The 18,005-nt window shown below is 40.6% G+C and overlaps 1 protein-coding gene across 1 annotated transcript; it reads right to left on the bottom strand.

The window, feature by feature from the left end:
* Positions 1-4,925: 4,925 nt before the first annotated feature.
* Positions 4,926-8,526, bottom strand: LOC117260365 (succinate receptor 1-like). The gene is made up of 3 exons (XM_033632368.2): positions 8,115-8,526; positions 6,657-6,736; positions 4,926-6,418 (listed from the first exon to the last, which is right to left on the bottom strand). The coding sequence occupies exons 2-3, from the start codon at positions 6,657-6,659 to the stop codon at positions 5,468-5,470; spliced, it is 954 nt and encodes a 317-aa protein (XP_033488259.1). The 5' UTR covers positions 6,660-6,736; positions 8,115-8,526; the 3' UTR covers positions 4,926-5,467.
* Between the last annotated feature and the right edge of the window lie 9,479 nt (positions 8,527-18,005).

The following is an 18,005-nucleotide window of genomic DNA, read 5'->3' as shown; positions in this document are numbered from 1 at the left end:
TATCTGATGCTACTAGCAACAGTCCGGACACTTCAGCTTTCACCTGAAAGTCATCAAAGTGAATCCTGAAACGCACATCTAGCAAATTCTCATACCAACACGATCACATCCTAATGGTAAAACACTATGCTTCAAACATTGGCTTTTTCTGATGGTGTCAAACAGGCAAACCAACTTGACCATTTAATCAGATGCTGATTCTGTATGTGTTAACAGGTCATGCTGGACAAAAGCAAGGTGTCACATTTCAGGGGAGAGCACAAATGCCTGGAGTGACACTGACTGGTGTTGAAATTTCAAGGGTATGGACACATTCCTCTACCTCTGCCAGCAGTTGAGACCATACCTTGAGCGGCACAGAACCTCGGTACAGGATACCCTTGACAGTGGAGCACCGTGTTGCTGTAACATTGACATAGAATCCATCACACACCTTTTCGGTATAGGCATCAAGCTCAAGAGGGACTCATTTGAGGGTAGCAGACCATAAACTACAGTTTGGGACATAAATGTAGGTTGGCCTGGAAAAGTACATGATTCAAGAGTGTTTGCAAACTCTTCATTTTCCAGAAAGACCAGTCTAGAAGACTTTTCTGGACTGGTGTTTCCTTATCAATAATAGCTGATGCAGCATATCCACTGCTGCCATGGGTCCAGAAACCATATCCTGAAAGACAGGGACAAGACCAGCAATGGTTTAATTACAAACTGAGTTGAGCAAGAATGTGTGTAGAAGTGGCTTTTGGCAGACTAAGAACTTGCTGGCATTGCTCGCTCAAAAAAGAAATGGTCACAACATGAAGATTATGAATCAGGTGGTGACAGCTTGTTGAATATTACACAACATATAAAAAAGCAGAGGGGAAGAGTTGGAGGCACACCCTCTGGAAATGTGGCTGATGAAAGAGAGGTGGACATGGAGGAGAAAGAACCTATCCCTGACCATGCCACTGGACATGACATGCGCAAGGCACTGAGTCAAAGGTCACCGACAGTCCAACATAGGGTCGGCTTACATAAGAGCTGAAACCTGATGATTCCAAATATATAGAAATATATGTTTGAATGGGAGAGTATATCAGAGAGGTTTCAATAAACCAGACAAACCAACACCAGAGATACACTTTACTGAAAAAAGTAAAATTCTGACTCATACCACAATAACATTCCTACAGCAAGCTGAGGATAGAAGTATTTTGTTATTTAAGGTCTTGAGTAATCAGTGTGATTCAGAAGCGAGAGAGAGAAAAACAATGGGGGAAAAACTTAGCTAGTGTTAATGTTTGAAACCTGTGATACACACAGTCTAACGAGTAAACCTGATGATAAACACTGAATAATACAGTGGTAACATATGCAGTGCTCGCATACCAGCCAAATCCAAACCCTTCAAACATTCTCTATTCTAAGTGTGTGTCACCCTGGTACCCCGAAACTACACGGGATATTGCACAATATCACAACCTTGGTTCTTGGAACGCAAAGGAAAATCATACCGATGACCTGGTTTAAAAAAAAAGGTCACACTGTAAGGTGTTTCATTACTCAAGCTGGGGTCAGTTAAGTCCATGAAAAACAAATACAACAGAGATCAAAACTCAATACTGTTTTCTTTGACTGGTGTTGAAGATGGTCTTCTGTTTTAATGTAGGATAACAAAAACACTTTTTTTCAGATGTTAAAGACATGGAGTGCTGAGGAACAAGAAAAGCAGCTCAAGTTCACAGAAATACTTGAAGAACATCAGCTATATGAGTTTCACTTTACACAGGAAAAATGTGAGATAACTCTACCAAAAACAAAAGCAATGGTTGGCAAGGTTGGGTACCATAGGGATTTTACTTACCATAGGGACATACTTAATAATGGACACTGAGCTCAGCTCAGCAGGGATTGGGGAGTGACAATAATGAGGTCATGTGACAAATGACTTGGGTCAAAGTCTAACTGGAGATGTTGCTGTTATAGCATATGCATCATAAACCATTTGGGCACACCTCATTTTTAGGGTCTGGGCAGCTAAGCTGCCAGGACACTATTGTAATTCTACGTAGGTATTCTTCTTCTTTCTTCTTTCTTCTTCCGAGGAAATCATACTTCCCATGGGTGAAAACTCACCAAACTTTGCACAAAGGTCCAGTCTCATGCCAGATATCCTCAGCTGTAAACACTGACTTGTAAAATTCATAACAAATCAACCATGCATGCTACAACTTCACAGCTGTCATCAAACTGTAGCCCCAATACCGAAGAAACTTTTGTACATTTAGACCTATTAAAAATTATGAAGTTCATCACTCTGTTTTTTTTTTCAAAAACTGTAAAACTTCTTAAACCTATCTCCTCCCACAATTTTTGCTCAATTGACACCAAACTTGCTACAGAGCATCTTCAGACGGTCCTACAAAAACTATGTTTCTCAGATTTTTGATTGATCAAAAATTGAGCCTACAGTGCATCAAAATGTTTGACTGTAAACGGTACTGTAAACATATACGTGCAAATTCTTGCTAAATAAATTTTCAATTTTATCTCAAAAACTGAATTTTTTACAGCATTTTGAATTTCACTCTCATGCGAACAATTGGAGTCAATGTAAAAATGGCATTTTTAAACATCAGTTTTTCACTTATGGAGCCAATAAATCATTGTTGAAACCAAATTACCAACATCTCCATGCTGTCTAGATGCAATATGTGTATTTTCAGATTTTTGTCTTAATAACTGAATTTTTTACAGTGGTTTCAAATCTGCCTTTCCATGCATGGATGGCTGCTTTCCTACACAACAGTGAAATGGCTTACTCAATTTGTGAAGCCACTGTTGAGTTGCTACTTGCCAATTAGCTCAGAGCAGTAGATGACCATCTTAGGTTCCAGAGGTTGCAGATTCAAGCCTCAACTGGTGCAGAATCCACATTGTAATGTAAACATCTTCTTGTGCTCCAGCTTATTGCTTGAAATTGCCTGAGCGTGACTCATCACTGCGCAGCATCTTCTTTTTTCTGCTAGAAAATCTGCCTTCTCATGCTTGAAAATAAACCAAACTTTGCACAAAGATCCAGTGTCAATACTTCAGTGTGAAACCATCTGAGGCTTCTCACTTTGCACATAGCTCAACTAGTTAAACATCAGTTTTTCACTTATGAAGCAAATCAATCATTGTTAAAATAAATTATCAACATCTCCATGCTGTCTAGATGCAATATGTGTATTTTCAGATTTTTGTTTCGATAACTGAATTTTTTACAGTGGTTTGAAATCTGCTTTTCCATGCATGGACGGCTGCTAAACCTGCACGTCTGGCTTAGTCAGTTTGTGAGGCTACACATGAATTGTCACTGACTAATTAGCTCAGTGAGATAGAAACTGATTCTTAGTCTCAGAGGTTGTGAATTCAAGCCTCAGCAGATGAAAAGGCAGACTGTGTTGCTAAATTCCTAAATATCTTCCAATTCTTCTGCTTGTTGCTCAGAATTGCCTAAAAATGCCCAGACCTGACCCATCGCTACGCAGCAGCTATAATTATTTACCTTTTAGTATTGTTTGTGTTAGAAGGGTATTAAAATTCTGAACTGAAAAGCCTGTCTACAGTATAACTGACTGAGCCCTGATGAAAAGCCAAATAGTAAGATGGGACTTCTGAAATGCAATGCTAACTGTGGTGGCAAAAAACACAAAACACCCTAATCCAAAATGAACATTAGTACTTGCAATGAATGGTGTTGCTCAACAGCATTGTTTTTTAATTCCCCAACAGAGGTGCTGGTGTTGGTGTTTTCACATTCCTCTACAGAAGGGGGCGATGTCTGTGCATTTCCCCTAAAATCTGGGATTCAAACCTGTGCGGGGCTATATGGTACTTCACTCATACAAAAGCAGGAAACACATATTGATGTGGGAATAAACTTAAGTTGTGTTCATACCAAGCGCAAATAAAACAATCCGCACAAATGAATTAGGCCTACATGTAAAGTCAACGCAAAGACGGGTTTAGACGCAGATTTCCCGCCGGTTGGTGGGATGGACACGATGGACGTGTCTGATGTGAATTAAGCGAGTAGTGCGATTTTGCATCATGCACCTATTCGTGAGAGTTGAAAAATCTGAAATTCAGCAACCAATTTGCACCGCAATAGCTGATCAGCATTGAGATCCTCCAGGGATGTATGATGCTGAGGACGTATTGGTGGAAGTTCATTAACCTTTCAGTATGATGCAAAATTGCGCTACGTGCTTCATTTGCACCATTCATGTCACGTCCATCGCCCTGCTTGGTGGGAATTTGTGCCTTATTGCATCTTTACATTGACTTTACATGTAATTCTCCTGGGCAAATAATTTTATTTGTGCCCAGTGTGAACACAACATAACACAATGTGAAATTTGCATCTCTAAAATTCGGTACATTACACCAATATTAGACGTAGTACTGGCAATAAAAACCTTAAACCCCCAGTGCAAGATCAAAGTGGGTCTGGGTTTCACCAAGACTCTAACATGTATTGCTGAATTTCTCTAATTTTTCCTGTGAGGCTAATGCAAGCCATATTGATGCACGCTGCTCTGTTACCATTCAACTGACTGGTCTAGCTCTTGTAGTCCTGTCAGCACTGGAAAAAGTACAAAGTGAAAGCAGGGTTAGGCCAGATCTCAAGAATCTCTCAATGAGGGAGAATGGGTTGATCTGCTTCTAGCCCCTTTTCATGGATTCATTTTTAACCATTATGTGGTAAAACCATGTTTAATAAAATGATTAGTATAAGTATTTAAAATGTGTTCTGGGAGGGACTTTAGAGATAATGAAACATAGAAGTGACATAGATAAAAGAAACTCCTCAATCCATCTTCCTCAGAAAATTGAATTAGCAGCCAACTATTATTAGTTAAGTTATATTTTATTATATTCAAATGTAATATAGCACAATGCTGACTTAAATACACAAACATCCCAAAAACAGTGGTACAAATGACAAGACATGAGCCTCCAGTTTATCTGACAACAAATATAAATAACTGCTTTTTCAACAAATAACAGCAACCTATCTACACATACATACTGATGCTTTAACAAAAGGTTATTGTAAAAATAGCAACAGGCTCTGGCTTTACGTGACTTTACCTTGTCAACATGAAAGATAACTTTGCCTCTTTATGGGTATCTTGACATGTTTCTATCACTTATAATCTTGTAATCTGTGTGAATATGGTCACCGCCACAAAGTATCCTCATATCTTATAGATAAGAGCATGACAAATATGTTCTGCTGACACCAAAGATGTCTTTCAATATTAATAATGCTACAATTTGACAGTATGTTTAGGGATGGCAATTATGAAAAAATAACATGAATACAGGTAAGCTCAAAACATTAAATAAAAAACACGTAAAGATGGAGCTCATTCACATGTTTGGATGTGCTATATAGATGTGTGCTTCACATGTAGGGACCCTGCATTGACTTTTGTCAGGCTGGCTCTCTTTGCCGCTCAGTCTTTCTAACCAGTATTCTAACCTTAGCCAACAGGAGTTCTCTGAACTTGTCACCCATGAAGAAGTAGAAGACAGGGTTGATGACACTGTGTAAGAAGGCCAGAGGTCGGGTTATAATGTACAAGCCCTCTATGTACATCCTTGTGCACGGCTGCAGCCCTGCCCAGGGCTGCCGAGATGCTACTCTGACATTTCTCAGCACATGGTAGGGGGTGTATAGAACCAGAAACATGACTGCAGCCGATGCAACAACCTTAAGAGGCCGCTTGAACGATACGTTCCTGCGCTGTACAGCCCTTTCCTGGACACGCAGCAGGTGTGCAATTTGGTAGGAGAAACCACAAAGTCCAAGCAGAGGGAGAATGTAACCAGTCAGGGTTAGCCCGAGGCTGTAGCCCAATACACTGATGTCTCCTTCCAGGCTGCCAAAATCCTTGCAGTGACTCCAGTTCCTGCTCTTTAGGTCATGGACCATCAGTGATATCATTGGAGCTACTTCCACATTGACAGCTACCCAGCTCAGCCCTGTCACAATCAGGGCTGTCCGGTTCCTCAGCAGACAGTGGTTCCGTGTTGGATGTTTTATGAGCAGGAAGCGGTCCATGCTAAGCCAGACCATAAACAGGATGGAAGAGTAAAGATTGACATGCAGTACGTAGCGGTTGATAATGCAAGCAGCGGAACTGGTCTCTGATTGGTCATTTGCATAGAGGTAGGAGAGGCGTGGCAGTGTGCAGAGGAAAATGAGGTCAGAGACCGCCAGGCTGAAGAGGTAAATATTGCAGCTCTGCCACTCTGGCAAACAAAATATGTAACCAAGTACAACCAAAAGGTTGCCAGGGAAACCAATGCAGAACTCGATGCCATAAAAGGGTGACAGGTAGTACCTCTCCAGCACATCATCAATCTCTGTGCAGTTGAGCACCTGGAGAGGAGAGGATAGGAGAAAATAGAGAAGGGAAGACAGATGAGGGGGAAGGGAGGGAAGTAAGAGGGAGAGGAAAGAGGAAACGAAGGGGTAAGTAATCATAGAAACAGTCTAATGACATGGAATTGTGAACTCTGAGGACAACTTTCAATAACAGATTCAATCATTTTAGATTCAGAGCAAAACACATTCAGCACAGCATAAATATTCCATGTGTCAGTACACCAAGACTTACCATGCTGTAGTTGTTGCAGTAGTTGCTGGTAACGTGAGCAGGGAGTGCGACTATGAGCAGGTGCAGCCACTATCTGTATACTGGAAACAGTAAACACTGAGCTCTGAGGGTACTGGTGCCTTTATATGACATGGCTGATAAAACACACAGGCACTCTGAGTGACATTTGCATATTAAAAATGAAAAGATAATATAAACCAAACAAGTAGACTTTATAGGTTAAATAATAACCACACGGCCATGCTTTGTCTGGTTACCTGGCAATCCAGTATTTAAGCTGATACGGCTGGGCACTTTTCTACTCATCAAAATGCTATTAAACAAGTTGGATGTCTGGAAAACATTTTAACTTAACAACCAAATTAAATCTGATGTCAGCTGCTCCAATAGTTATTCAAAAGTTTTGCATTAATCCTTGAACAAAAGGCTATGGTTCCATTCAATCTCTAGAAGAAGAGTGCTCCACTTGAACATTTAAGACTCTCAAGTCATGACCAAGACCAGAATGAATCGATCAAGTCAAAATCAGACATGTGCGAGGCCCACACTGTGTGACACACCAACAATAAAATGTGGAACACGCAACCCACAGACACTCTTCAAATTGATCCGAATCATCCACGTTCCCATAAATTCGCCCGCAGAAAACAAAGGATGATTGCTCTTCGTTCAGCTCTTTTATTGCCATGATGTTTATATGTGTGTTTGTACAAGTGTGCCATGACAAATGTCACAATAAAACAATCCAATAGCATTGCGGAGGTGAATGTCATGCATGGGAAATTTACTTTGTTATCTTTGAGCAAACAAATGCGAACACTTAGGAGCTGAAATCAACTTGACCGTCTTTATTCAACACTCCTTTAGTGATATCTTTGTATTTATGGTTTTGTCTCGGTCTTAGACTTTCAAAGCGAGGACTTGAGACCAAGACCAATCCTGAGTACTAGAACAGTGATAAGCAAACAAAGTCCGGGAGCTAATGCTGATGAGGGTACTAACAGCAGTGGCACTGCAAAAACTAACAACATAAATGTTTGATTGTCTGTTAAAGCGTAACTCATACCCAGTGTAGGACTGGTGTTTTGATACTGGACAATATTCATATTCAGATATGCTATCACCATTTATTGGATCAACTGGATCAATTGCCAATAAACTGAACCGTTCATTTGTTGCACTGTCAGTGAAACACCTTACATTCAACTGTGCTACCAAAGTAATAATGGCATCAAAGAGTGCAACACTTAAATCAACAAGCAGATAAGGCAATCCTTATTGTACAACGTTTTACATCACCGAGGACACTTTGATTGAAACTCTTTAACACTGCTATGAAGGTAGTTTCCAGTGCTATTAACGTGCAAACAGCAGTAAGCAGTTAAAATGTGAAATTAAATGGTGAATAAGTAAAATCATCAATTTTGTTTCCAAACTATATTCTAAAGTTGTACTTACAGTCTCAGAAAAGCTGAATATTTCTGGTCTCAAGCAAAAATGGAAAACTACACTGCAAAAATGCACAAAAAGAAAATTTGGTTGTTGCAGCTGATACTGACCAAAAGAGCACAACCTTTCAAAGCCTTCCTCACGGCTTGTTGTTCAAGCACTCATATCAGGCTGGACTTCTCTTTTTCTGTCGGTATTTCAAAATTTCAAAAGAAAAATGTAGTTGTTTTTAAAAACAGACAAACAAACAAAATGGTTTTTCGCAATGCACTGCCCTCAACAACAATGACTGGTCTGGAGTCTGACTATGTAGTGTCTATGTACTCTTTCTTGTCCCTATTTGGACATCCTGTGTGCGATGATCACAGTGTCCACAAAATAAGATAATGAACTAGTGACTTAATCTTTAAAGTCCCCTTTTTATTTCAGTCAATTCACACCAACGCATTTACTTCCTGTTTCGGTTGCAGTAAAAGCAAAAATAAATATGGTGAGTTTGTCACACTATAGAAAAATGTGTTATAAACCCAGCCATATTTGAATGTTTAAAAAAATTGCTCTCTTGTCTCTATTTGGATATCCTGTGTTATGTGTTATAAACCCGGCCACATGTGAATGTTTCAAAAATTGCAAACTATTTAAAATTAGAATTCAAAATCTTCGACAAGGCGACAGCCTCTCGTCAGCAGCTCACTCAGTAGCACAGTAACATACACACAACTTGAGCTGAAGAACAAGTGACCCGCTGAGCAGTGTCAGACTCTAGTTCAGCAGCTAACAGTAGCTAATGTTAGCACAAACCACACACCCACAGCAGTGTGCAGTGCTGGGTCGAGTAGCCAGTGCGGGCTGAAAGACTGAGAAGTATGCCTGTGATGGCTGTTTTCCTTGTTTATATGATTGTGGCATTTAACAGTGTTGTTTATCATGTAAATATCAAACTGAAAGAGCTGAGAGAGCTTGTGGAATGTAGCAAACTTGCAGCTCACACACAGGCGCTAAACAGATGACACTGATGCTATGCACTATAACGTTAGTTTTTGGGGCAGGGTTATGATAATGTTGGCTCCATTGCATCACTGATTTCAGGCCTGCCCAAAAAATACTTGGGCTTAAAGAAAGGTGAAAATGGTTAAAAGGTCTAACTTCACAATTCACTACTAAACAGTTCACAGTGTTCAAGTTTTCAGTAAGTATATTCTAACATGTATAATGTGTTTAGGAAGACCCCTCCGGTTATACGTTATCTTGACTTCAATGTCTTCAATTAAATGTGCGATCACTTTCAAATCAGGACAGTTTCTTCATTATCTTTCACAATAATACTGTACAACGGCATATTGGGGCAACTGTAGGTTAAAAATAGATAGATAGGTAGATAGGTAGATAGATAGATAGATAGATTTCGCCTGAACACCCAAGGAAAAGGAGAACAGAGAGAGGTAAGTTTGTGCATGATATAGACAGACTACAATTCAGTATTAGGATTTGCTTAGCACGAGTCTTACATTATACTCAGGTCCACCATGTTGATTTTAAAGGACAAACCAAACACTGGTACTATAAAGGGCCTGTGTATTTATGCATTTTAACCCCAATTCAAGCGGGGGGCAAAAAGTGCTGTGCATCTGGTGCTTGTCACCGTGTGGGCGTGGCTACCTGTGTAATGTCCTGTTAATAACAGGGACTAGTTACAGGTGCGTGGTGATCAGGGATTGAAGTACAGCCTGAGTTGAGTGTGGGCTTGCGCAACAGCGGCAACAGTGTGTTTTAGTGAAAGCAGTAGTATCTTGCAGCAAGTTACACGCTCGTCCTCTCTCATTAAAAAGATGGTGAAGAAAGACAAGGAGTCAGGTAATGTATTTAATCACGAACTTTATCTTGGGAGGAAAAAAGCAAACAGTTTATTTCTTAACAGTGTTTGCATGAAACCTGAACACTTTGAACTCTTTATGGATAGGGCTGTACCCAAATATTTGAATATTCGAATATTCGTTTCTATGGGTAGGTATTCGTTATGAAAATTTGGTATTCAATGTTCTTTTTTTTTTTTTTTTTTTTTTTTTTTTTTACATATTTTTATATAGGCCTAGCTGTGTTTTCGTTATCTTTTGAATTTAATATGAATTATGGAACCGTTTTTGTCAACGTTTGTTTCCCCCGTTTCGTACAATTAATTATTGTTTAAAGTTTCAACAAGTTTCTGGAGTGCCTTACACAAGTGTGTTTTGAAAACGACCGCGGACTGTCACCTGCTCAACGCATCAGTACCTTCGGATGCCGTGACAGTAATAGCCTAATGATTATAATAACAATAATGTTAAAATATCATTTACAGACCGATTTAACAGACGATCACTGCTGCCCGACTCGCAGGTCCATTTGCGGGTCCCGCGGGTTACGGGTCGACCCGCGCATCACTACTCAGCTCAGTCTATAAAGGCTGTACGCACAACAGTAAGGCTATAGACATTATATTCTATTCAGGCTGGCAGAACCAGCAGCACATCGGCTCTACAGTGCATGGCACTGCTGATTAACCATTTTATTGCAGCACAGAGTGTCTGCCAGCAACCAATTAGCCTACTTGCAGAGGCTTCCTACAACTTGTTTCAACGGTTCCGATTTAATCAGAAGACAAATTAAACAGGATGACTAGCCAATGTGAAAATCAAAAGAAAGCATAGAATAATGTACTGAAGGAGACTGTTGTGCCATCACATTTTTTTGTGGTTTGAGAGCAAAGATCCGGTCGCTGCTGTGCAAAACTCCGCAATACAATTCTCAAACTTGATTGAAAATCAATTTCGGAGTGGGGCTGGTTCGGAACGGCGGTGTTTCAGAATGGAGGGCTGTCCCCTGTTGGAACATTGTGTGCGCACAGCCCTTCACCACCTGGATCTTAAAATAAACACCTGTTTTATTACATAATCATGCTTCCTGTTGCGCCATTCATTAAGATCATATTTCTGTCATTCAAATAACAAGAATTATGGTTTAATACTCTTAATTATAACAGCCAACTTATTGAAAAATGACGGGTTTAAACCTAATTAAAATCCCTTCATAATTAAAATCCCGTCATAATTTAAATCCCGTCCCGGACATAACGTGCACAGGCTCGGGCCAGGTCGGGCTGGATTATTTGGGCCCGATCTAAGCTCTCTTAGCCGCTCTCGTTTCCCCTGAGCCGCCTCAGGAAGTGCCTGCTCTCGCCCTAAAGCTACTCGGAGTCACTCCTGATCAAAACGCCGCTCCACCTCTGTGCACAGCAGGTCCAGGGCCTCTGTAGCCTATGTAGTCAGGCAGGCTGCATATCACATCAAAAGCATAGATCTATGCATTGATGATATGAAAGAGATAAATGTAAGTCAGACAAATTAAGTTTAAATTCAGATTCTTTATTTTTTGTTTTATGTTTGTGTTCTACGGAGCCGCGGAGAGGCACTGACAAAAAAATAAAACACACCAGCGCTAGAAATGTTTGATTGCGAACCAGATAGGCCTACAATTTAGCTCGCTTTTTGATTTATTTCTATTTTTTATAACTGGGGAATTCTTACAATACGGTGCCAGGGTTAGTGGGGATTACGGCTAGGTGCTGTTGGATAGAGCCAGACGGCTGAGAGTCTACCCGGAGCCTGCCGAGAAAGCTCGAGGCTTTATCGGGCTGGTGAGGCAGTAACAGGTGCGCACAATTGAGTGCCTGCTGGAGGCTGTATCTTTCTCTCTATGGCCCCTCTCTGTATTTTACCTACCCTATGAGTGGAAGTGAAGAGTGAAAGTCTTTTTTTACCGTAAGTAATGTAATATAGGGACCTTTGATTCAGCTTAAAAATAATGTGGCAGGAGGGTAAAAGTGGGGGGGCAATGGCCCCCTGGCCCCCCCACTTCCGGCGCCGTTGACGCAGAGTACCCTGTATGTCATATCTTGATGTGGAAAGTCCATGATCAAATGTCGACATGTGACGAGGTCGGAGTGAGAATGTGCTGGCCATCGTAGTTCTTGTACATGATTTGCACATGGAAGAAGTATTCAGTTCTACAACCTGACGAGACACTGGACTTTTAACAGAGACTTTAATTTTAGTGTCAGCACAGACATTAAGTCCAAGTGACTGCAGTGTGATCTACACTTTCAGCTGCTTTACTTAAGTAGTATTTTATTCTTTAGCATTGAAAAGATCGGTCATATCATTCAAATGTACGAAGAGATATTCAAATGGGTGGCAAAAATGGAGCTATAGGTCCAGGTCTAATAAGAAAAAAATATATATGACAAATTGTTTAATCTTCCAAACTAACCACATGTTCCGGTATTCTGGCTTTGCAATAAAACTTAGAAGGTGGCCTAATTAAATTTAGACCATGTGTAATGCATCCACTTCTCAGAGGTACAGCAGTGCATTGTTTTAAACTGTAGATTTAAACCATTTTAATTAGTTCCTATAGGCCTTTCAGTTTGAAAATGGAGATTTGACATGCTGATTGAAAGCATCTGGGAAATCTTTAAATGCTCTTTGCACATAAGGAAAGAGTCTTAAAGCAATTATCATGGCCATCATTAGCCCAGAAAATGTATTCAATGTACCTGTTTGTAATTTGATGTACTTTAATGGAAATATATCTCATTGCTTTGGAACACATGCAGGTTACACAACAGTACCACAGCTTTCATTTTCAATATGGTGTCAAAGGCCTTTCCTGTGCTTGTACAGAACACAGCCTTATCTTGATGATGTTGATTCTGAAAGGGAGCTTACAGTATATTTTGGCAACATGCTTACGATGTTGGTCAACCTTTGCAAAACACATGACCTGCTGCTGAGAGACAAAGTCAAGGAAGGCTTCTTTTTTTTTTTCTTACCTTGCCCTGCAGAGACAGTAAGCTAGATATAACACAGTGGACATGTCCTTAAGAAACCCAGCCCGGGACTGATAGTGGTTTGTTTGGATATATTACCCTGGTATCGAGCGTAATCCGTCAGCATTCCTGTGCTTTAGTAGTGTTAGGCTTTGTTCAAGTGGAGGCCAACAGGGGGGCAATGACACAAGTCTTATTTTTAATACTGACTTGTGTTGGCTTAATGTTTAAGTATCCTTTCGTTTATGTTATTAATAAAGGATGTGTCATCATTTGTGAATCGTTACATGGCCTTGCTCCAGCTTACACAAAACAAATGTTCGTCCAATGTCAACTACGAAAAATTCTCCAACCATCAGGCAGTGCTGTTCTGGCTGTATCTTCTATCAGATCATGACAGCAGGATCTCAGTGGTTCAGACAGGCTGTATAGTGTTCCTGAGACGTGCTTTAAAGTCAGGTTGATGTGAGGACACGTGGAACAGCATGTTTTGTTGTGTCATATTCACTTGCCTAACTTCTGGTTTTATGTTTAATCTGTTATACTTTTCTTGGTTTCCTGCAGTGTGATATGTAAATAAAGTTTGCCTCCTCTCGTCTTGCCTCACTTTGTTAAAGCAGAGATCAGCACATTTTTTCTTTCAGCTAGAGAGAAGGGAAGACGCCATAGGCTGAATTGGATAAATCATCTAATCATATGTCCAATAATTCCTTATCATTTTTTTAATATAGCACCATGCACATGTTTTTAGCATTTTATATAATAAGAGTGCCCTCTAGTGACAGACTACAAAGACAACATATCAGTGCTGCACACATACCCAGTCTTCATCGCTAATTGTATTTATATGTCAGTAAAGCATTACTCAGTATTCATGTTGGAGGTAAAAGAGAAAAACACAAGGAGCCCAGGGACCTGAAAGACACTCAGGGTTTGAAGCTCCCAGTCACCAAACACTGCTCTTCCCTTACATTTTTTATAGACTTCATATGACCTTCAATAATTCCTAGCCCTGCAGAGAGTCTGGATACTGGCCAATACATCATCCCCTCTAACACCAACGAGTGCCATATTTCTTCATAACCCTATTTCAGACAAATAGGCCGAGACTTCAGCGGGTGAATTAACTTAAAACTAAAGAGTCACAAAGTGTGTACATGTCTAGGTTTGAGCCATTCTTCAAGGGTAACTCTTGTGTTTTTCATCCTGGACCCTTTTTTCCCATGTTTGTGTCTAATTGACGAATGGAGACAACGGTCTTTTAAATTGGTCCAGTATTGACTGGGAGCTTTACAGCTGGCAGCAGCGAAACAGGCTGTAATTTAATAACAACAGGCAATTCTGTGCTGCTAATGTACGTCCAGTAAGAGTGCTTGTTTTGCCACTGAGAGGCTCAGATGACTATAACAACTGACAGCATTACGGGAAGTATCCCTACAGAGATAGAAGGTCTTTTTTAGTTTAGCCAGAAACAGCCCCCAAACAATGCTATTGCCAAACCCACCAGAGTCCATTTCAATAAACATTATTTTCTCACTGTAAAACACACTTCATTCAAAGCCGACAAAAACAAAATAAAACTTACAAAAATCGTCTTGGTTCGTCTGTCCAGGCTCCAACAATCACCAGCTCTGCTTTGGCTGAAATAAACCCCTTAATTCACCCGGTTAGCTGTGAAGCTGACTCTAAACACACTTAAATTACTGTTCATTTAAATGGAATCTGATATGTTTGCCTATAGCAATTTTGGGGCTGTTTAAACAAAAAGGATTTATACTCTTTAACAAAAAGGTCAGCCTCTGTAGGGATTCTTTCCATGATGTTGTCCGACACTTATCATAACATTCTGAGCCTGTCAGTGACAAATACAAGCACTTTAAGTCAGTGTAAATTAACAGGGTGAACATGCCAAAAAGTGTTGTTCCCATTAGATACATAGACACGAAACCGTGGGAACATATCGTCCGTGTTGAAAAATACTGAAGTAACTCTCCAGAATTGTAAGCTACAGTGACAATACAGTACACTGTGCACGTAAACAGTGTGACCCCATCACCATCATCAGCAGTTTCACGTGTCTGCAATTTGTGACCAGTTCAGTTAAAGGGATTTTGTTTTTGTGTTTTATTTAAACAATTCTCAGAGTCCGAAAGAAGTAAAATCAGACAATAATTCACAAGAGAAAAAATAAAGGCTAGAGGGAAACCTGCAAACCTTTGTGTTGCTGATGTTTCTGCTGCTCTTATCTCTTGTTACACCTCTCACAACCACTCAGATCTGTCTTGTGACGCATTATGGCAGACAGTCCCAACAGCTGCTCTTAACTACCTCAAAAGTGTTCTCATACATTTAAAGTTGTATGCAGTTACCGGGAAACACAGTAGTCTCCTTACTCCTGTTACTGAGAGAGAGCCCATGAAACTATGCAAATTAAAATCCTCATCCAAGTGAGATCAACCACAAAAAGGATGTCATACACAGCACATTTATTCCAGTAGCGCACGTCATGCTCCTGCCCTGTCACACATCATGGGATACACATTCAACCCAGCAGAGGGCAGTATTAGCCCAAAGCTCAGACAATGGTCTAAACTCCACAAGTGTCCGACCTTATGTTTGTGGAAAATTACATTGATGACATTATGTAGCAAGAAAATAAAACACAAAATAAAACAAATGAGATCAAATTAACTGATGTCACGCTTGACAGTTATACATCAATTTGAGCGGTAAGTGGGGGACAATGCAGGGGAGCAGGTCCTAAATTGTTGCCAGCTGAATGGAAATGAAGTCAGAAAAAAGGGGACAGAATGAGGAACAGTGAGTCAGAAGAGGAACAGAGATGGAGCTTGTGATGGGCTAGTTAGTGGAGGGTGGAACTGTGCCAATCAGTGTGTCACAGTGCCCTCATCAGTTGCGATTGTGTGTGTGTGTGTGTGTGTGTGTGTGTGTATGACTGTGTGTGAAATAAAGAAATAAAAAGGCGATTGACTGTATCTGCTAGTTTCACTTGTGCTCATTCCTTCCCCTGCTCCGCAGATGGGCTATTTGTCCCAAATTTACCCTGACGTGCAAGCACACACACACGCGCACACAGAAGGTGCGAGTGAGAGAAACGACCTAAACAAGTGACCTAAAAGAACCAAAAATCAATTATTCTGAGAGAACAAGAGTAAATGATTTGTCCAGACTGCAGTTATTGTGTATTATTTTAAACAGACTGTCATGTTAACACACACGAGTGAGTGTGTGTCCTGTGCTGTGAGTGAGTGTTCCCATTAGCTCCTGTAGCTTAAAGTGTCCCAGTTCTGAAGGTGACACACTTACAGCTTTATCACTACAACTCTGCACTAATTATCAACGTGGTTCACATTTGACAGTGAGTTAATTGGATCAGAGCTGATGTAGAGCGGAGGCTTAGGGGTGTTTGGTGTGTATCACATGAGATGGAGGCAGAGAAAGTGAGGGGTTGCATCTTTTTTACTGCATAATGGTAAGGATGTTGAGTTATGTCCAAAAGCTGTAAGTGCAGCATAAAGTTCTCTCCGCACTATCTGTGCTCTCTAGATGACCTATCTCTTCTCCTCTTTTCAGCTCTTAGTTTTTATTTATTTATTTATTTTGTTTTATTTTACTCTCCCCCATTGTCTCATATCTTCCTTTATGATCATTTCAACCTTTTCTCTCCCTCTCTCACACATCCTCTCTCCTTATTTTTCTTCCAAACTTCAAATTCAAATGTTCTCGTAGGCTGGAGTCAGAGGGTGTTTCAATAATTCATCCAGTGTTTGTTTGAGCAGCCGCACGCTCAGACAGGGGCGAGATTGAGGGCTTCACCTGCTCTCGTCTCTTCATTGGGGTCACAGCCATGACCGGTTATGCAAACTGGTTTTAAACAATGTCCTTAAAAGCTCCCATAGTCCTTGTTTTTTATGTTTCGAACGTGCGTGGCCATTGTGTCCCGCTGAAACGCGATCATTAGCTGTGGAAATATACCGATAGCTATTGCTTTTTGGCCAATTTACAGTTTCACTTCAGTGAGAGGAGCAGTTAGGCTCATGCTGTTTTATCTGTCAAAGACACTGTCAAATTAAGCCCCCTTTCCTCTTTTCTCCTCACCACGGCAGAAAGAAAATAAAACTCAACTCTAACGAAGGATGTAATTGTCAGACTTTGTCATCAAGTTAAATTCCAGGGATATTTCTTTCTCCAAAATTGCAGTTTGTGGTTAGTAAAGGCCCTTAAAATGTGGTGTAGGGAAAGAATTCATACAGCGATATTTTGCGTGGCAATATTATGTTAATACACAAATGTCAAGTACTGATTTTTTTGTTATATAAATTATTAATATCTCAAATACGATTGACACTTTTGGTAACTTACTAGAGTGAAAGCATTTGCTTTTTTAGTCTATTGAATATATTTTATTACAATAAAAATAACCAAGGTACACTGAATAGATTGAAAACTTATTAGATAAAACAGATATTGACAACGTTTTCCTTTGCTAATAAAAGGTCATAAAACACAATTTATCACACATACTCTATATTACTCACCATACTGTCAACTGTTAAAAATCACACTACCTTTGTACCAGCCTCACACAGAGAAGATACACCTGGTGGCACAACCTACTTACAGTAAGTGCTTGGCAGCAGAGCTTGAGACCAAGGCCTCTAGTTTCCCGGCACAGCGCAGGGTGGCGCAGGGTGGCGAACCCCGCGCAGAGCTAGTTTCGAGCAGTGCAACCTGAGGCGTGCTCAGTTTGGTAGTTTGGCAGACCGAGGTGCGCTGAGATGGGTGTGGCGGCACAGCAGGGGGAGGTGTCGACAGATCCAGCTTGGCGCAGTGACAGTTTCGTGCCAAAAGGCTTCGCCGAAGGTGCGCTAAAAGCTCGCCAGCTGAAACCACGTCTACTGTCAACGCAGGCGGAGCGCAGCTGGTGTAAGCCGAAGTTTGGCTGACTGGCGGACAGTGCGCACATGTCACCAAAACCTCACAGGCAGGTTTCCAGAATGTCAGGCACATTAACA

This window comes from Epinephelus lanceolatus, chromosome 4 (genome assembly GCF_041903045.1).
Source record: "Epinephelus lanceolatus isolate andai-2023 chromosome 4, ASM4190304v1, whole genome shotgun sequence".
In the NCBI taxonomy this organism is placed as follows: Eukaryota; Metazoa; Chordata; class Actinopteri; order Perciformes; family Serranidae; genus Epinephelus; species Epinephelus lanceolatus.
The sequence above is the reverse complement of the archived record's forward strand: the minus strand, read 5'-3'. Positions and strand labels throughout refer to the sequence as shown.